General features: G+C 41.5%; 2 protein-coding genes across 2 annotated transcripts; both read right to left on the bottom strand.

Moving 5' to 3' along the window:
* Nucleotides 1-4,086: 4,086 nt before the first annotated feature.
* On the bottom strand, nt 4,087-10,657 carry LOC110486592 (chromobox protein homolog 2). The gene is made up of 5 exons (XM_021558312.3): nt 10,366-10,657; nt 10,235-10,278; nt 8,891-8,956; nt 8,029-8,098; nt 4,087-7,931 (listed from the first exon to the last, which is right to left on the bottom strand). The coding sequence occupies exons 1-5, from the start codon at nt 10,435-10,437 to the stop codon at nt 6,498-6,500; spliced, it is 1,686 nt and encodes a 561-aa protein (XP_021413987.3). The 5' UTR covers nt 10,438-10,657; the 3' UTR covers nt 4,087-6,497.
* Nucleotides 10,658-13,652: 2,995 nt separating this feature from the next.
* On the bottom strand, nt 13,653-19,141 carry LOC110486591 (ectonucleotide pyrophosphatase/phosphodiesterase family member 7). The gene is made up of 6 exons (XM_021558311.3): nt 18,734-19,141; nt 18,105-18,250; nt 17,242-17,874; nt 15,444-15,672; nt 15,109-15,232; nt 13,653-14,252 (listed from the first exon to the last, which is right to left on the bottom strand). The coding sequence occupies exons 1-6, from the start codon at nt 18,978-18,980 to the stop codon at nt 14,198-14,200; spliced, it is 1,434 nt and encodes a 477-aa protein (XP_021413986.2). The 5' UTR covers nt 18,981-19,141; the 3' UTR covers nt 13,653-14,197.
* Nucleotides 19,142-21,515: the final 2,374 nt, after the last annotated feature.

Raw genomic sequence — 21,515 nt, 5'->3', positions numbered from 1 at the left:
TTCTGGCCAAACACTAACCGGGTTCACTTCATCCTTTATACAATCAATAGCTGTATCAGGTTCTTTGTGATCTCAGTTGGGAATAAAAAGTTGTCTTTGTCCTGGCAACTGGAGAGGTAGTGGAGTCTGGTGTTTGGAAACTGTCAGAAATGTCTAAGTTAGAATCAATCCCGTCTTTGATAGGGAGCCAGTGCTGTTGTAGGTGTGATATGGGTCCAGGATTGGGGATTTGGCTCAGCTCTGAGCTGGAGCTCTGGGCTGGAGTTCTGAACCAACTTAAGTGTGTGCAGGGATCTGGAACTAATGACACAGAATAGTGGTAACAGTTAGTTCTGTCAGCTTGTCACAAAGGTGTGTATCCGTTTTCCTTCATCAGGTTGGGTAAGGGGCAAACTCAATGGAAAAAGGAGACCATCTCAATGTTCTTGATGTGACACTCAGATGAGAGAGTGGGGTCAAAGGTAACACCAAGGTTTCAGGCCTGGGGGCAGGGAGAGACCGTGACACCCTCAATCATGTTGAAATCACCCAGCTTTTCCAGCACACTTTTTACCAGTGGTGGAAAAAGTACCCAATTGTCAAACTTGAGTAAAAGTAAAGATACCTTAATAGAAAATAACTCAAGTAGAATTGAAAGTCAACCAGTAAAATACTACTTCAGTAAAAGTCTAGAAGTATTTGGTTTTAAATAAACGTAAGTATCAAAAGTAACTGTAATTGCTAAAATATACTTATGGATCAAAAGTAAAAATCATTTCAAATTCCTTATATTAAGGAAACCAGGCGACACTAAAGCATTTGTGTTTAGTGAGTCCGCCAGATCAGATGCAGTAGGGATAACCAGGGATTTTCTCTTTAAGATAAATATTTTAAAGTACTACTTAAGTAGTTTTTAGGGGTATCTACTTTGCTATTTATATTTTTGACAACTTTTACTTCACTACATTCCAAAAGCAAATAATGTACTTTCTACTCCATTTATTTTCCCTGACACCAAAAGTACTTTGAATGCTTAGAAGAACAGGAAAATTGTCCAATTCAAGCACTTAAATACTTTACACCACTGCTTTTTACTCTTTGACTTTGAGAAGTTGGCTTGCATCCATGATTTGATGTTGAGCAGCCAGATTTTATTGTGATGGGTGGGCAGAGGGCATAGAGATGTGATATCAACATACAATACCAGTCAAATGTTTGGACACACCTACTCATCCAAGGGGTTTTCTTTATTTCTACTATTTTCTACATTGTAGAATAATAGTGAAAACAACAAAACTATGAAATAAAACATGGAATCATGTAGCAACCAAAAAAGTGTTAAACAAATCAAAATATATTCTTTAAAGTCACCACCCTTGATGAAAGCTTTGCACACTCTTGGCATTCTCTCAACCAGCTTAACCTGGAATGCTTTTCCAACAGTCTTGAAGGAGTTCCCACATATGCTGAGCACTTGTTTGCTGCTTTTCCTTCACTCTACGGTCCAACTCATCCCAGACCATTTCAATTGGGTTGAGGTCAGATGATTGTGGAGGCCAGGTCATCTGATTCAGGACTCCATCACTCTCCTTCTTGGTCAAATAGCCTTTACACAGCCTGGAGGTGTGTTGGGTAATTGTCCTGTTGAAAAACAAATGATAGTCCCACTAAGCGCAAACCAGATGGGATGGCGTATCGCTGCAGAATGGTGTGGCTGCCATGCTGGTTAAGTGTGCCTTGAATTCTAAATAAATCAAATCAAATGTTATTTGTCACAAGGGGGCCGAATACTTTCGCAAGGCACTGTAGGTAGAGTTATTAAAGTGACTATGCATAGATCACTAGCAAAGCACCCCCACACCATCACACGTCCTCCATGCTTCCCGGTGGGAGCTACACATGCAGAGATCATCTACTCTGCGTCTCACAAAGACACGGCGGTTGGAACCAAAAATCTCAAATGTGGCCTCATCAGACCAAAGGACAGATTTCCACCAGTTTAATGTCCATTGCTCATGTTTCTTGGACCAAGCACGTCTCTTCTTATTATTGGTGTCCTTTAGTAGTGGTTTCTTTGCAGCAATTTGACTATGAAGGCCTGATTAATGCAGTCTCCTCTGAACAGTTGATGTTGAGACGTGTCTGTTAGTTGAACTCTGTGAGGCAATTATTTGGGCAGGAATTTCTGAGGCTGGTAACTCTAATGAACTTATCCTCTGCAGCAGAGGTAACTCTGGGTCTTCCTTTCCTGTGGCGGTCCTCATGAGAGCCAGTTTCATCACAGCGCTTTCAAAGTTATTTAAATGTTCCACATTGACTGAACTTCATGTCTTAAGGTAATGATGGGCTGTTGTTGCTCTTTGCTTATTTGAGCTGTTTTTGCCATAATATGGACTTAGTCTTTTACCAAATAAGGCTATCTTCTGTCTTCCACCCCTACCTTGTCACAATACAACTGATTGGCTCAAACACATTGAGAAGGAAAGAAATTCCACAAATTAACTTTTAACAAGGCATACATGTTAATTGAAATGCATTCCAGGTGACTACTCTTCAAAGGGGGAGACACTCAATACCCAAACTGTTACAGACCTACAGCATATCAATCCTACCCTGCCTTTCTAAGGTCTTCGAAAGCCAAGTTAACAAACAAATCACCGACCATTTCGAATCCCACCGTACCTCATCCGCTATGCAATCTGGCTTCCAAGCTGGTCATGGGTGCACCTCAGCCATGCTCAAGGTCCTAAACAATATCATAACCGCCATCGATATAAGACAATACTGTGCAGCCGTATTCATCGACCTGGCCAAGGCTTTTGACTCTGTCAATCACCACATTCTTATCGGCAGCATCAGCTGTCAGAGCAGTTTACAGATCATTGCACCTGTACATAGCCCATCTGTAAATAGCCCACCCAACATATCTCCATATTGTTGTTTTTTATTTTTATTCTCCTTTGCACCCCAGTATCTCTACTTGCACATTCATCATCTGCACATCTATCACTCCAGTGTTTAATTGCTAAATTGTAATTATTTCACCACTATGGACTATTTATTGCCTTACCTCCCTAATCTTACCTCATTTGCAGATACTGTATATAGACTTTTCTATTGTGTTATTGACTGTACGTTTGTTTATTCCATGTGTAACTCTGTGTTGTTGTTTGTGTCGCACTGCTTTGCTTTATCTTGGCCAAGTCGCAGTTGTAAATGAGAACTTGTTCTCAACTAGCCTACCTGGTTAAATAAAGGTGAAATAAAAAATACATTTTAAAAACTACCTCATGAAATTGGTTGAGAGAAGCCCACGATTGTGCAAAGTTGTCTTCAAGGCAAAGGGTGGCTACTTTTTCTCAAGTATAAAATATATTTTGATTTGTTTAACACTTTTTGCGTTACTACATGATTCCATGTGTATTATTTCATAGTTACGTCTTCACTATTATTCTACAGTGTAAAAAAATAAAAACCCTGGAATGTGTAGGTGAATCCAAACTTTTGACTGGTACTGTAGAAATTTGTTTTGTTGTTACGGTGGAAGTTAAATCCAAAGCCAGGGAGGATGTGACCAGGGTGAGCAGGCACATAGAGGCGGAGGGGGCTGCAGATTAGAACACCCTGAATGACAGTACTGTAACTAGCTCAGCCAGACACACATCCCCATGAAGGGAAATTATATATTTCCAATTGGATCAATTAGGAGCTAAACCAGATAGTGATTTGATCTGTCAGAGTGAAAAATGTGAGTATGTGCTTTTCAAATGGAACAGCAAGTCTCACAACCCCGTGAGTGTGAGTGAGTACTCACCCCTCTTTACATTGGTGAACTGAATGGGCCTTGTTTGAAATGCAACAGCAGCATCTAGTGACTGAATGAATAACTACATTATATTCAGGAGGCTCCTGCAAAGAGTATTTTTGCAACACACACTGACACGTACCTAATAATTTAATTCAGACTCCGATTGGCTATTTAAATTCAGCAGAATTTCTAATACTAAGGCAAATTAACAGAAAGTGTATGACTTGGGTTGGCATTATGCGTTGAGGGTTAAGGGGCACCCCCAACATGATCAGTGAAAACAGAAATGATTACCAGACTTATTAAGAAAGTACTATTTATTAAAGGTTAATATCACGACAACATGCACAATACAAAGATTGGTGACATTGTCCTATCCTGAAGACCTCGTTTAAATAAATAGTTTGAAGAATACAGCCTTCAGTTGAAATGGTTAGTATATCAAAAGAAGATTACAAATGTGTAAAGACCACAGCCCAACAATTGTCTTTTCTTGTATGCCTTCACTCCCTCGCGTCACAGTTTGAGAAATGGAGTGAGGAAAACATAAAACCACTGTTACAGGAGTCCGTAGCCTGGCTCTAGCTAATGTCAAATGTGAGATACAATTATCAAAGCAATCCAGTTGTAAGTGCCCCATCATCCCATAAATTGTCAAATGTCATTAACATTTAAGAACCCCTGTGGATGAGGGTCATTTCTCACCTATCAAGGCACAATGCCTTGTCTTCCTTCAAGGCTTCTGATTAATCATGTCAGTAATGTTTGCATATGAACATATTTGAGAGAACATTTTTCCAAATCCAGGGTCCAGATAGCCTCAAATAGTGTTTATGGCATGTAGAAACCATCAACATAAACAGCTTAATACAAGCACTTAAAACCACCTAAGTGGTTGCTGGTCCTAGTCTAGTCAATTTGACCGTAAATCTGTAAGTATTGTAAATCTAGTTGAAGAATAAACATGTCTGGACAATGCCTAGCTACTCTGATCTGTATGAGAGGCAAATCACACTCAAATGTTTTGTCTCCAGAATTCTCACTAAAAATATATATTGTTGTATTTGTTTAAACAATACACTACCACATAGGTTACATCATGACACAACAGCACTTTCAAACACGGTGCATCTGCGTGGCAAGATTTAAACAAGTAGGGAGCAATGATTACCACCTCTGTGTATAATTAACAGATGCACTAGAATAACCATCCTTCTCTGCAAACCTGACACGTTAGCTCTCTTTGGGGTAACGCCTTTGTTGATTCATTTTAGTAAAACATTTAAAGCATGGTCTGCAGAGTATGATTAGAGTGGGGAGTTCAGTTGAAGTGGTGTAGCTAAACTCCTCTCTAGGGAGCAGAAAGACAGTAGACGTTGTGGTTTCTTTTCAGTTACATCAGATAAACACATTTTTCTTCTGTGGGTAGCAGAGCCTAACTCCTGATCCCATGCAGGCGAGTAAAATGAGATTGTGGTGTGTGTATGTATGCACACTGCATGTAACAAAGGAAAATATCTAGCATTTCATCAGCCTACACTTTGAACACCAGCTGCTAAACACTGGTGTTTTTTTGTGGTCAAGGAAAAACAATACCAGGCAGTTAGTTCATTGTTGGGTTTCCTTTGCATCCACCCTTCCTACAGTAGTGAAATCCCTTGCCCTCAGCGCTCATAAAGGCACAAAGAGGCCCCTCACGGGTACTATGGCTGGGTTAGTGGAGGAGTCACATCAGGTGTGCTGTCCATCACCGTCCTGCCATATCTATACCAGCAATTATTCACTGGGCTCATCCATAATAATCACCAGTTGTGACAGGAGTACACCCGCCAGTGAATGCCCTAGTGGGGTTGTGGGAGCACAGACCTGAAGGGAGAGGAGTTACCTCGGCCAGTAACCGGTCTTATCTGAGCACTAGGGGAGAACAGAGATAGTGTATCTTCTTCCCTCGTCCTCCAGCCTGGGTGGAATACTTCACTGATAAGACTGACTGCACTGAGGAAATAAACTCAGTGCAGTCAACCGATGAGAACTTGGTCCTCAATGCAACACCGGGTTTGCCTTGCAAACTTCTTTGTTAATGTTATAGCTTCAAGAGCTCTTCCAGTAATTACATTTTTCAAATCAGAAAATGTTGCTATTATTTGTCATTTCATTGGAATTTTACACTTCATATAAGACTACAGTGCTTTACACTAATGTGAATTGGCAAATTGATTGTAATGGTCACAACATCTTATACTCGAGGGAGAAAAAAAAAACAGTACATCCAAGTTTGCCGTTCTAGAAGAACTTCACAAGAATATTGAATACAAAACGAGAGCTGGATTAAACTAGAGGTAGCTACATTATAATGACATCCCTAAGAGTTGCATTACTAGTTTGTAATGAAACAAGCTACCAATCTAGTTTACACCTGGCCCTGAATAGTTCCCTTAAGACAAAGCTTTCCTCCAGTTGATTAGCTTGTTTTGTTTCATGTGTACAATATATCAAAAGTACATTGTCTTACTAACGGTGCAAAGCAAAAGAGTAAGTCTGCAGATTTCAGATTAATACATTGTAGAGAAGGGGAAACTTCACATCACTGCAGTAAACTTATGTGCATTAACACTGCTCTAACTTATCTACTTCATTCAATACCTCACTTAAGACCTATGCTGTCTACTTTGCAGCCCCTTTGCTAGGTAGCTCAATTACCGGTGTTCAGTCAATAATTATGTATGTTGAAGAAGCCCACACTGGTTGGGGACTCCTTGACTGTGACAGTGACAAGATTGGCAGTGACGTCAGTAACAAACACATGCTCGATAAGGCTGTGAGTGGGCTTCCAGTCCTGGCCGGTCTGGACTGAGATGGACAAGTCCTGACTGTTACTTGGGTAGGGAGAATCCTGGTCAGAGTCTGAGGTGCTCTCCTCACCGGTGCTCATCTCACTCAGGAGGACCTTGGCCTGTTTGCCACTGTCTTTGGAGGCAGATCTCTCCCGCTTGCCCAGGATGTCTCTGGCCTCTGCGGAGGGGTTCTGGACAATGCTCTTCTCAACCCTCCCTTGGGCCCTTGTTGTAAGCCTCTCAGGCCTCTCTGTCATGACACCTGTTTCACTGACCTCCTCCGCTTTGACCTTATCAACTCCAGGATGGTTCTTTCTGGGCTGTTGTCCACCAGGCGTGGCAGGACTCTGGACAGGATTTTTCTCTAGACCATACTGACCAACTGTGTCTTTCCGTGCTGGGTTGGCGGTGCTTCGCAGGTTGGACACTGGCGCGGTGCCATTGCCTGGAGTACCGTTGCCCTGTGTTGATTTGTTCACACTCTGCAGGTTTAGTGCCTGAAGGCTTGCAGCTTGGTTGGCAGGGCCTTTAGGAGTGGAGAAGGGGGCAGCAGTTTTGTTATTGGGTACCTGCTGCACTGGTGTTTGCCCAGGGGCATCTGGTTTCTTCTGCCCATTGTGGGAACCCAGCTGTGGCTGAAAAGCTCCTTGCAGGTTGCTATTGCTGGTTGAGAGTTTGGAGTTATGCAAATTCAACGCTGCTACGCCAGGAGATTTGCTTGCAGTCGTTTTTAAGTCCAAACCTGCTCCACTGTCCACTTCAGAGACCGACAGTTTGAAGTCAGAAGCTTGACTCTTGCTCTGGTTGGATCTCTGGTTGAAAGAGAGAGAAGCTAAGGTATTTGACCGGCCAGAGGCTGCAGTGTTCATGGAGTTTTTAGTAGTCCCACCCTGGGCCAGGGAACATCTGCCCTGGACACTCAGAGGTCCTCTGCTGTTCAACCCCATGAAGGTGAAGCTGGCTGGGTGAAAGGGTTTCTTGATTCCACCTCGGAGGTCTGCAGGGGAGTCTTTGGCAACTGTCTTTATGATCTTGCGCTGGCCCTTGTTCTGTTGAATGGCCTTCATTTCTGCAGGCAGTGCTTTCCTGCCTCGCTTCTTCCTCGGGGGCTCCGGCTTAGCCACAACAATCTGTGCTTTCTTCTGAGGGACGGGGTGGAGCTCCCGTGTTCTGGGACCTGGCTTTGCCTTTCTATCGTTGTTATCATCGTCGTCTTCATCAGATGAGGAGGAAGAGGAAGACGATGATGAGCCAGACAAAGATGACGATGACGAAGAGCTGCTTGACTTTGACACTTCAGGCACAGTTTCCTGAAATGAGGAAGAGAGAAGTCATATTACATTATATTTATGACATTTTGGTAGAAAATACTTTTCAATATTTGTAAAGGTCTTGAGGAAAGCATACCACAACTTTTCGAGGTCTCCCCCTCGGCCTTTTCCCTCTCTTGCAGATCAGGATTTCCTTTTCTTGTTCACTGTAAAAACAATATATAGGAAACATTCATAAGCAGTAGTTTGGTAGAAGTAGAGCAGGAGTCAAGGATACAGACCGAGCACTGTTGAGTGTTTTGGAAACCATCTGAGGAGAGGGTATTCTATCACTAGACATATACACTGTGAACCAAAACTTGTAGCCTTCTTCTTGACAGAGACATATGGACTGTGTGTTCATGGCGAGACAGAATTTTTTACAAGTAACATCTCGTGAAGTATTGTCTGGTCTTGCAACGCCCAATGCTTGGCAAAAACAAATCAGGGGTTGCAGTAAAAATCCCCAGATGCTCATCTGAAATCATTAGATACGCTTTCACTTTTGGAAATTTGGTTGCTGTATTTGTTCCACCCCCTCATTTCCTGCTGTATATGCGTTTAAATCATTGTTATCCTTCTACAAATGTATGTTTGCAAAGGAAAGTATACATTTGAAATTAAATATTTTCCCTGCTTCAGTTTTAAGATGAACTGGCACTTATGACTCCTTTTATTTTACAAATGCATTATTTTATCCATTACCAATTCAAAAGAATGTATTTTTATATCAAATGTATATTGAACAGAACGACCATCAAATAAAACTTGAAGGGTTGGGAAAACCTAAACTCATATCGATGTGTTTACAGCCTGAAAACACAGATTGTATGCCTATCTGTGGGCTCCACATTGGCTTGAATGAGGCACTATTAACCCCTGCTGGAGCATTTCAGAGGGCATTGTTTAGATATAGTGGATAGCTCACTCAGTGAGGTCCTGGGCAAATAGAAACTCACCTCTTGTTAAATGCAGCCAATAATCTTGGGTCAAGGATGTTCGCTTGGGGCTCCCAGCTATTGTGCCTGAAGCAAAAGGAAAATATGTCCATCAAAATACTAAAATCACTTAAAAATGTCCACAGTACTTCTTGGTAAAAGTTGATGATACAAGTTAGTCAATGCACTGATTGGACCAGTGTACCACTAATGAAATGTAGGCCTAGTGTAACCTAACCTAGTGACTAGAGACCTAGTATAACCTATACCCTAGTGACTGTGTAGAGATAAGAGGCCTAGTGTAACCTAGTGTAGAGATAGGAGGCATATGCAAAGAGCTGTGAGTGGGAGGGTTAACCACATAGCAAAGGGGGAAGATAAGGAGAGAAGTTTATTTAAAACCAAGTGTGTAGGATCTGCCGCCTTCACAGGAATCAGAGAATCTCAAAAGGGCCAATACTGAGTTAATGTAGAAAGATATCGCGAATTGGCATGCACATTATAATTTCCACCAACCACGTCTTACCTGTTTATATCACAACACGTAAATAACTTGACCAAGTCGATGGCGCTGGCAGAATCCGATAGCAATGTGAGGATTTGGGTTAAGAACGGGGTGTGAGTGACAGGCAGAATGCCCATTGATGATGGGATTAATAGCAACAATGAAACAGAAGGGACAAGGGAAAGGGCAACTGTGACAAGGACACGCTGGCAGCTGGAGCGCCCGAAAGGGGGGGGGGGGGGGACTGATTTACGAAGATTCTATGTATAATACCGAGTCACGTTAGGCAATAAATAAACTATATCACATTATCATATACATTTAAACAACCATCACAAAAATTAGGCAAGTGTACCAACTGGACACTGTAGTTTGTGGGATGTGTTTGAGACTCGGCATACGTTTCCCAACGCAAACCTCTACCAACTCCCGCTTGTAATTTATTTATCAATAAAGCATATAATATAAAGCTAGATTGATAAACCATTAGCTAGAGCTCCAGTAAGCGAGTGATCAAATATGAGTTTCTATAGCCTAGTTTGTGTGGCCTAATTACTGAGAAAATTTCAAATAGACAAACCAGCAGATATTGAATATGAGAAACCAAAACCCTAAACGATCTGTTTGATTTGCATAACTAACTAGGTTAATTTCCAAACCTTAAAACCAATAATAATAATAATAGTAGTAGGAGGCAAGCGTAAAACCATAATTTCTCGTTTTCACGTGTAGCATGTTTTCGAGCGAATTTAGGTCATGTATGAATCCTTTTACTACAACAGTGAAGCAAAAAGCGACACGTTGTTGTTGTTTTCATTGTTTGAGGCTGCACTCGCAGCTGCAGCACCACTTGTACTTACTTGGATGACCATCCCCTCCACTTTACAAGAAACTCTAACTTCCCCTGCGAAAATAGAAAAGGGAAATGTTACCAAACTGTGGGCAGAAAATATTTTGGGATATGAGAAAATTATATTTTACAACATCTAACCTTTCTTAGTCGTTTGTTCAGGATGCATTCAGCGTCGAAAACCTGTTCTCCTACGGCGCTCAATTCCTCCATGTTCGCTCTTGCCTACTCTAGTATTTTATGAAAAGAATGGAAAAGAGGGCGGAAAGAAAACGCATTCTCGAAGCTTGTCCCTTGGCAGTTACCGTCCCTGTAAACGTCACACCTCGACGTGTGACCAATCAAATCGTTTTCACATATTGTGTTCAAAAATGTTCTATTATATTGACAAGATAATCGAGTGACGGCTTAAGCGATGGAACTACATGTCCTCAAAGATGGAAGGCGGGAGGGAGGAGGCCAGATCAGGTGAGAACATTATAGCCAATGAAAGGGCAGATACGTGTCTGAACAACAATATAAAGTCGTTTTTTGTTTCCGAAATGCCACGTGCGTCCACATATCAGCGAATTCCTAACAACATAACCATTATGAAACTTAGAACAGATCAAATAAGCCTCATGTAAGAAAATAGCAATTACATCTGTTGTTGACCAAATTGGACACTCATTGACCTCCATGCAAAAATGCCTCACTTCGTGGCCTGTTTCGTGGACAGATTTTGGGCGGAGTAAACTCTCCCTTCACCTCTTCCTCTCTGTTGTGGTTTATTGAGCACCACAGTGGCAGCATCACAATACCCACAAAACCTAGCGGTCAAACAGGGAAATGGTTCCAATCATTTTTCCACCATTCATTTTTCCCATAGTGGATTTTAGAAACACTTAAAAATAAGGGCTGCGCTCTATGTAGGCTTACCCTGGCGTGACGTTTTGAAAACCATATAAACCTCTCGGGCAAGGTGACTTTTATAAATATAATTGGCTCTATTTACTCTCTGATTCGAAAATGCTAATTAGCATCATGCAATACTACAAAGCCCTGCAAGCTCCTGCATGTCATCTCTAGCTGACACCTTGTCTAACAGAAGTTTAGCCAATTTATTCATTACTACATTTAGCCAACATTAGATAGTTAATCCAGAGATTCTTACCTTTGCCTCGATTCGGCAGTCTCTTCCAGATCATCATGGTATTTGTAGCTAATTATTATTTCATTTTTGTGGGGTAAATACAGGCGAATATATTGATAAAAGTCACCTTGTCCAAGAGAGATTTACATGGTTATCAACATGTCACGCCAGGGTAAGACTACACAAAACACAGCCCTTATTTTAAGTGTTACTAAAACCCCCTATGGGAAAAATGAATGGTGGAAAAATGATTGGACCCATTTCCCTGTTTGACCGCTAGGTTTTATGGGTATAATGACTCATACTGTGGTACTCTATTGGAGTTTTCCCTGGAAAATATGTTACTGAAAGCTTTGTATGAAAAATAGAACTTTCCCCCCCATACCCAATTCCTTTTCTATTATTTAAAATGGAAGGCCTTTAGTCAGGCCTGTTACTTTATTCTAATTGTATTACTCTTCTGGTAATGTTCACTAGCATAATGATGACCTGTAATGATAGTTTGTCATAATTTACAGTATAATTAAAAAAGTTAAATGCAGATTTTCGATGAAATTTACTATTAATTTAGATAATTATCTTGTCACGTGTTGTATTTTCACATATTATTTTAACAATTAGTAATCACCATCTTAAATCAAGTTGATATATCATCAAATGACAATATATATAAAATATATCTGTAAGGTCATGTCAAGAAATACAGTACTGTGCAAAAGTTTTAGACAGGTGTGAAAAAAATGCTGTAAAAAATAGACATGTTAATAGATCATTTTTTTCTATTAACAAAATGCAAAGTGAGTGAACAGAAGAAAAATCTAAATCAAATCCATATTTGGTGTGACCACCCTTTGCCTTCAAAACAGCATCAATTCTTCAAGGTACACTTGCACAAAGTCAGGGATTTTGTAGACATATAGTCAGGTGTATTATTAAACAATTATGCCAAACAGGTACTAATGACCATCAATTCAATATGTAGGTTGAAACACAATCATTAACTGAAACAGAAACAGCTGTGTAGGAGGAATAAAACTGGGTGAGGAACAGCCAAACTCAGCTAACCAGGTGAGGTTGCTGAAGACAGTTTACTGTTAAAGTCGTACACAATGGAAAGACTGAGCACAGCAACAACACACAAGGTAGTTATACTGCATCAGCAATGTCTCTTCCAGGCAGACATTTCAAGGCAGACAGGGGTTTTCAGATGTGCTGTCCAAATTCTTTTGAAGAAAACAAAGAAACGGGGCAACATTGAGGACTGTAGACGCAGTGGTTGGCCAAGGAAACTTACTGCAGCAGATGAAAAACACATCATGCTTACTTCCCTTCACAATCGGAAGATGTCCAGCAGTGCCATCAGCTCAGAATTGGCAGAAAAGTGGACCCTAGTGCACCCACCTACTGTCTGGAGAAGTCTGGTCAGAAGTGGCCTTCATGGAAGACTTGCAGCCAAAAAGCCATTCCTCTGATGTGGAAACAAGGCCAAGTGACTCAACTATGCACGAAAACACAGGAACTTGGGTGCAGAAAAATGGCAGCAGGTGCTCTGGACTGAGTTTTGCTGTAGCAGAAGGCAGTTTGTTCGCTGAAGGGCTGGAGAGCAGTACACAAATGAGAGTCTGCAGGCAAGTGAAGCATGGCGGGGGTTCAACAGTGAAGCATGGTGGAGATTTCTTGCAAGTTTGGAGCTTAATTTCTGCAAATGGAGTTGGGGATTTGGTCAGAATTAATGGTCTCCTCAATGCTGAGAAGTACAGGCAGATACTTATCCATCATGCAATACCATCAACGAGGCATCTGATTGTCCCCAAATGAATTCTGCAGCATGACAACGACCCCAAACACACAGTTCTTAACGACTTTCTCTATCTTCAGCGTGAAAGAGTCCTGGAAGTGACAGTATGGCCCCCACAGAGTCCAGACTCTATGTTGAGATCAATCTGGGATTACATGAAGCACGAGAAGCACCTGAGGCTGCCTAAATCCACAACTGTGGTTAGTTCTCCAAGATATTTGGGCCAACCTACCTGCCAAGTTCCTTCAAACTGTCTGCAAGTGTACCTAGAAGAATTGATGTTTTGAAGAGAAAGGGTGGTCACACCAAATATTCATTTGATGCAGATTTTTCTTCTGTTCAGTCACTTTGCATTTTGTTAATTGATAAATATAAATGAATGTCTATTTTTGAAAGCATTCTTAACAGCATTTTTTCACACCTGCCTAAAACTTTGGCACAGTGTTAATGTACAGTATCTTTTCCCCCTAAACAAAGAACCCATTCAGACTCTTGAAAGGTATTTCCATTACTTTATTTATATAACTTATTTATACAGAAACCTATAGGTTCACTCCACTCACTCACTGCCATCCAGAACAGAAACACAAACAATTATTTTGTTAGTTGACAGGATTTTGAAAAATATAACTAGTTTAATTATAAATCCATTTCTGATTTCCATCTTTCATATAATGCATGTATGCACTGATGTCAGAGTATACAATTTGTCACTTTTTGAACTGGTTTTGTCCAGTGACTTAGTTTCAGATGTGTTCTTTTAGTGTAGCTGGAGTCTACTGATCTCAGTGTATCATGGCACCAATCATTGTTTAGAAAATACATCCTTTTAGAAAATGTCATAAGCATAAGTTGTCCCAGGTGGCATGGTGACTGTAGGGGCTTACATTCACAAGGAAAAAAAGCTCTCTGGTCAGTCTGCAGGGTGTCAGTCTCAACATGGAGGGGATGCACTAGTCTGTGATGAGGTGGTTTTTAGGGTGTATGTCATAAGTAGTGACGTCCCTTTGTTTATCCATTTCAGATTTCACTTGGGGTGCAGTTTAAAGGGCAGTTTGAGTCACTTCCTTTCCCCCTGGAAGCACTGACTTCTCAGAGCTGAAACATAGGAAAAAATGATAACTTCTTCCCAATTATTCAGAATGAATGTTGACACAGGGTTATCATAGTTCTCTAAAATGTAAATTTCACATTCATTTTGAGGACTAAACCAATGACACGTTTAAATCATTAATACCCAAGCATTCATGTTTACAGAATTTATAACTTTATGTAGCCTATCTGCACCATATTATCCAACTAGGCCTCTGCAGAGTCAGTATCCCGCTGACTACAATCAGCAACAGGACGTGAACAGATTGAGATCAATCCGGAGCTCAGCCAGCATGCAAAACATCAGTCTCTATCCCTAATTGACAGCCCATATCTACCCGGACCATCAAGTGTATTAACAGACCGAGCACTTGACTTGTTCTTTTTGTTTTTTTACCCCTGACAGATTGTTTCCACCGCTTGACTCGTTCAGTTTGTTTACCTGTCTCTAGGAATTACACCTTAACTATAGAAAGCTTCCAATCAGTCCATTATTGTCTTGAGTTATGGCAGAGGAAGAAACCGTGACAGAAGCGGAGAGACTGGCAGAATCCAACATTGGCAGTAAACAAAAGAAATGAAGCATTTAAAGCAAAGTTGTTTGCAACTCTGTACTTGCCAGTGGGCAAATATCCTTCTTGTTTATTTTAATACTGTATGTTTGAGGTATCATTTGCCCTTTAACCATTAGGAGAATGAAACCATATCTGAGCCTGTATCTGTGGTTAGTCAATTTCTATGTTTTTCTCTTATTACATGCTTAGACACATTGCACACATTTCTATATATCAGATTGTGCAGGCAAGTATTCTTCACATTTTCCAATTCCCATTCATTTGTATAAATATTCAGACATACATACCTTCTATCATTTTTCTCCTTCTTGAATGCATTAAATGACACAACAGCTATGAAGACCACAACAATAAATCCAGCCACTGCTGCCAATCCAACAAAGATATTTGATTTTATGTCCTGACGGAGGTCTGAAATACGAGACGTAATGCAAATTTAATGTCATTTGATTTGTTTACATGGATGTCAATGACACATTAATCTAATTTTTATTTAATTTAGTAATTTGTTGCATATTTGTACATTCTATATACATTGCGTTAGACAATAGATTACTTTGGCTGTGTAATGAAGGAGCAGGTGTAACACACTTTTTGGGTCATTAGCCTGATATAAACTTACCCTCTTTGGCAGAGACCAGCATGTGTTTTGTGGCATCCAGGTGGCCATCATTGGGATCAGGCTTGATGCCCAGTACGTGACACATCAAGGGGTATATGTTCACTGTCTCAAAGGGGCCCACCTCCAGGTTCTTTTGGAACGCCGGGCCCACAGCTCTGAAGAAGGGCTTCATGTCCATTTCTTCGTTGTCAAAGCCATGCTCCCCCACGTTGAACTGCACTGGGAGGAACTGTAGAGACAAAGAGCCAAGAAGAGTCAGGGTGATCAAATCTGTAGGAGTCCATTTAGAGTAGGAGAAGTGAAATCGTGAATGATCAGAATGTTGCAATTCATATTGATCATCATAATGGGAAGCCTGAAGTCCAACTTGTCTTTCTATGATGTACTCTCAACTGGACAGCAGAGGGAGATGTTGACTAACTGAAGGAAAGGGTTGCTTGAGCAACCATTACATCTGCTCAGTGCTTATAAGAACCGAAACGGGAGAATTTCCCTGTTCTCCATTATTAGACACATACTGTTAAAATGACTGTTAATCAGGTTAAGAGGGAATCCTTTCATAAACTAAGGAGGCCTAAACATCACATAGTTCCTTTGGTCATTCAGGACAACTACTTTGATCATGAAATGGATATTACGATGGATTGTATGAACAGCAAGCGATACAGTTATACGGACACTTTTTTTATCTTCACTTTGTTCACAGAAAATATATATACTGATATATTTAGATACACAGGGAGAAGGTAGGCTAATTACCATATATATTATGTAACCCTTCTCTGAACATGCATAACATTTGCTTTGATAAAACTGAGAGGAGAATCTTTTGAAATGTCTAAATAAAGGGTCCGTAAACAGGAGGGTCAAATACCCTGAACTTATGTATTTGGATAATCAGACGTTACACTGAAGATCAACTGAACTCTACCACATACCCTCACTGGAACCACAGCCTTCAATGAGTTTATATGCGTTCAGGTGTGATCACTTCCTCTGATGGGTTACTGTCAGTATAGCATTTGAAAACTTTTGTAATTTAGCTATTTCTGTTTTACAGTATGTTGATGTGTAGTGGCCATCTCTCGTATGCAAAAATGAGAATCAGATTTTTTTATGATTTGGTATCACTCAATGGAGTGGTAAAGTTGCAGGCAGCAGGATTAAGCCAAATGTAAATGCTAATGTTGAATTTTGTGGCATGAATATCTTCATGAAGCATTAGAGAGCTCTGCATGCCATCAGCCAAACCTGCACTATCCTGGGAAGGTGGTAATGCACTTGATTCAAATTGTGATGTATTAAGATTAGAGTTGAATTCCTTGTTTCCGGTCTAAAAGATTCCATTTTCTCCATCGCTACAAACCAAATTCACTTGCTAATTCCTTCAATATTTGTAGTCCATTGAAATATGGCATGTTATCAGAAATCGCATAATGCATGCAGGGGGATGCATGAGGTTGTGCCAAACTGTACTGTATATTATAGAAGTTATTAAATATTCTAGATGCCTAAAGATATACCGTATAGGCTACATGGTTATTTTAAACCAGCTTCTTTGCTCATACTATGTTCACTGAGGCCAATCCTCTAATCAGTAATTCACATTAAAGCATGGCATTGGAAAGTCTACAACAATATGCATGTTTAGTCTCACAAAAGTAAAAGTGTGCCTTTATTTCACTTTTTGTGTGCGTTAAATTGGTTCTGTACGTGACGGAAACCCTTAAAAAAAACGTCTCATTTGTTTAAGCGAACTACTATTACTAAATAATATAGAGACATGCTATGAACCCACCCCGTTAATGACATATCCAGGGTCAGAGAAGAGAATGATGGGTAGGATGCGGTTGTTATTAGCAAAGTGAAGGCGCTTGGGCATCTCCTCCTTCTTGAAGACATGAAGGTGAGGGTGCGCCCCCTTCAGGGCGTTGTAGACCTTATCCAGCATGCCCTTCTTGGGAAGCAGCATCCCAGAGGGCCCAAAGTCCACCAGGTGAAAGGCTATATCTCTGAAGGAGAATCCGGGGATCCTGGAAAGGGTGATCTCCTTCACCAAGCCGTTGCGGTACACATTGCTCATCCCATGGTCAGCGGTGATGATGATGTTGAGACTATCGGCAAGTCCGTTTTGTTCAGCCAAGCTGCGGATGTAGCCCACTGTTCTGTCCACCTGCTTGACCATCTCCCTCCGCTCAGGGGAATCAGGCCCGTATTTGTGGCCTGTGCCATCAGGCTCCCCAAAATACAGTGACACAAAGTCCAGGTCCATCTCACTGAACCAGGTGCCCATCACCTTCTCTACGTTCTCTTGCCATTTTGTCTCGTTTTTGTAGTCATAAAACCGTGGTTCCACTTCCTTCACTGTCTGCGTCTCTCCCTGGTAGGTGGATTGCGTGCCAGGAAAGTGAAGAGAGCCGGCCCTCAGGCCCTGAATATACAAATGGGGATGAAGAGAGGTGTCACGCACACACACACACCGTCTTACACACACACAGTCTTACATACAACACTCACACACACCGTACATGCATATATGCACAGACATTTAAATGACTATCCAGACTATTTGCATTGACATAACATTTGATTTGATTTGTATTAATGTAAAGCAAATGCAGGAATGTTTTAAGATGAAGGTGCATCTTAAATCATTCTGACCTGTCTCTGGGCTGTGATCCAGATGGGTAGAGTGCCGTTGTCCCACCACTCATTCTTAAACTGGGTAGCATAGTAAGGCAGTTTCTCACTGGTGGTGATGTTGAACCACATGTTGTGGATCACCCCATGGTTTTCAATGTAGCGCCCTGAAAAGAGTCACTGTCAATCTCTCAATATTCAGTCTGCCACATTCACATGACAAATTCTATCAACTTTATAGCCTGTGAGTGCCATGGCGCTTCTAGGACAAGGTCTTACGGCCGACACTGGAGATTAAAGGAATTTAATTTCAAGGAAGTTAAAATGTCTTTTAAACTGGCACTGATGATTCAAGAGTCAAAAATGAGAATTTCTGAGAAGGAAAATAGAAATTCCTCCTTCAGCCTTCCCAACATAATCATCTTACTCAACTCTGAAGTCTGCTGGACCCTGGGACATTGAATTACAGTTAATTCATTTTTTCCAGTCACATTCACAATTCTTATAAACTAAACTGGGAATGACTTGTGATCCAATAATTGGAGAGAAAAAAGGACCACCATGACATGAACATGAACCTCCACAGAATCACTGCTCTCTTGGAGCCTATAGAAAAGTGTTGTGCCTGTGTATTGATCTACAGAAGGTACCTGTTAGGAGGGTGAAATGTGTGGGACTGGTGATGGTGAGGTAAGGTGGGGTCACATATCTGGCCTTGACCCCGTCTTTGGCCATTGTGTCCAGATTCGGCGTGTCCACATCGCGGTCATAGTCCCACCTGAAGCCATCGAAGGAGACGAGCAGTACTTTATGCTGGCCTTTGGTGCTGTATCTATCCAGCGGTACACCTGAAGAGGACGCGGCCAACAGGAGGCAGAGACTCACTGTCCACAACATAGTGGGTACGACACAGAGCTGAGACTGTCACTTTACTCCGATCCTTGGGTATGCAGGCTGTTGCTATACACCGACTCCAGCACCTCACGGTTAAAGCCTTAAAGCCCCTCCCCTTCTCATTACACATGAGCACATTTCCCTTCCCTGTGCCAGCAGCATGTGATCAAAGTTTCATCTTATCTGATCATATAGTATCTAGTTGATTAGATGGATGTTTGCTCAGCACATTTATGCATGGTGCTTGATTATGCTGTTATGTACTGTGTAATTACCATCCAATGTTTGTTCCTGTGCTTGTATAGGAAATCTCTTTTATTGTGATTGCAAGATATTAAATCAGTTCCAGAATGTTGTAAACAAGATTGTCCGCTTGGCTGTTATGTTTATGGACTTTGTCTGCCTGTCCGTTAATCCATTTTGTCTGCCCGTCTGTCTGTCCGTTTGTCCATCTGTCTTTCTGAGTTTCTAGTGAATAATTGACAAAGGGGAATGACACGTATGGATTTCACCTTGAGTGTGGATGGTACATGATCGATCTGACGCCTAGAAAATTGAGAAGAAAATGAGAGGATGTACCTCTTCATCAGTGAACACCAGTCTCTAGGGAAACTGTAACCTGGTAGTATTTACTATTTAGTTTAGTATTTTATTAGCATCCCCGTTAGCTACTGCTAAACATTGGCTACACTTCCTGGGGTCCAAACAAAACATAAAACATGACATAATATATAACCTTAATAGACAAGAACAGCACAAGGACAGAACTATCCTAATCTAATAACAACCTTGAATCCTGATATCGTGATCTCACAGAAGTAGCTGGTTTGAGGAGTTTGAGCCAGGTAACTTTCTATGGCAATGAATGCTTCAGAACTAACCTTCTCTGGGGAGGCTAATGCTGCGTTTAGATGGTACGAGATAGACAGCAAACTAGATGTCATTGTTTTCAATGAGAGCACGACGTTAAATGCTGTCCCTCGTCTAAACGCAGCATGACTTAGGACTAATATGCAAATACCGTCATACCCGTCGGCATGGCGGGAAAAGAATGCAGGAAAGATAGTGACGGTAAAAGCAAGCCAGCACGACGGTATGCGTTGCTATGATGATTTCACTAAACAGACAGTTAGAAAACAACGCTACGGCAGACTGCTAAAGTCTGAACTTTGGCGGCAAGTCCCGTCTACCGTGGCGGATGACGGCATTCACCGCCAGGCTCAGCGGTATTTACCGTCATGCTTTCATTGAAAACAATGACATTTGGTTTGCCGTCTTCCATGTAAACCTCGGCATAACTCAGTTTATCCTGAATGAAGTGTCCGAGTCGCTAGTTGAGGACCAATGAAATCAGATTGCCACCCTCAAACATTGCAAACATTGCGTAAATATTCCCTTAATTTGAGGATGACGACCGATTCAATATTTTATTTATCTTTTTTTTTTTTGTGTTCAAAAATAGTTATATTAAAATACCTATGACATTACATATTTATTAAGGACAGGATGCATTTAGGGGATGTTATTGCGGGTGTAGCGAAATGCTTGTGTTCCTAGCTCCAACAGTGCAGTAGTATCTAACAGTTCACAACAATACACATTAATCTAAAAGTAAAATAATGGAATTAAGAAATATATAAATATTAGGACGAGCAATGTCGGAGTGGCATTGTCTAAAAGTTTACCCCCGGTGATGCGTTGTGCAGACCTCACCACCCTCTGGAGAACCCTGCGGTTGCGGGCGGTGCTGATGCCGTACTAGGCGGTGATACTGCCCGACAGTATGCTCTCAGTTGTGTATCTGTAAAAGTTTGTGAGGGTCTTAGGGGCCAAGACACATTTCTTCAGCCTCCTGAGGTTGAAGAGGCGCTGTTGCGCCTTAGTTTTGATGATGTTGAGGGAGAGGTTATTTTCCTGGCACCACTCCGCCAGGGCCGTTACCTCCTCCCTGTAGGCTGTCTCATCATTGTTGGTAATCAAGCCTACTACTATTGTGTCCTCTGCAAACTTGATGATTGAGTTGAGCTGCGTGTGTGGCCACACAGTTATGAGTGAACAGGGAGTACAGGAGGGGGCTGAGCATGCACCCTTGTGGGGCCCCTGTGTTGAGGATCAGCAAAGTGGAGATGTTGTGTCCTACCTTCACCTCCTGGCGGCCGCCCGTCAGGAAGTCCAGGACCCAGTTGCACAGGGTGGGGTTCAGGCCCAGGACCCCAAGCTTAATGATGAGCTTGGAGGGTACTATGGTGTTGAAGGCTGAGCTATAGTCAATGAACAGCATTCTTACATAGGTATTCCTCTTGTCCAGATGGGATAGGGCAGTGTGCAGTGTGAGGGCGATTGCATCATCTGTGGATCTGTTGGGGCAGTGTGCAAGTTGGGTGGGTCTAAGGGGTCAGGTAAGCACTTCATGATAACAAAAGTGAGTGCTATGGGGCGATAGTCATTTAGCTTAGTTACCTTTGCTTTTTTGGGTACAGGAGCAATGGTGGACATTTTGAAGCAATTGGGGACAGCAGACTGGGATAGGGAGAGATT

The sequence above is a fragment of the Oncorhynchus mykiss genome, chromosome 13 (assembly GCF_057628025.1).
Source record: "Oncorhynchus mykiss isolate SJ-2025 chromosome 13, ASM5762802v1, whole genome shotgun sequence".
Lineage (NCBI taxonomy): Eukaryota > Metazoa > Chordata > Actinopteri > Salmoniformes > Salmonidae > Oncorhynchus > Oncorhynchus mykiss.
The sequence above is the reverse complement of the archived record's forward strand: the minus strand, read 5'-3'. Positions and strand labels throughout refer to the sequence as shown.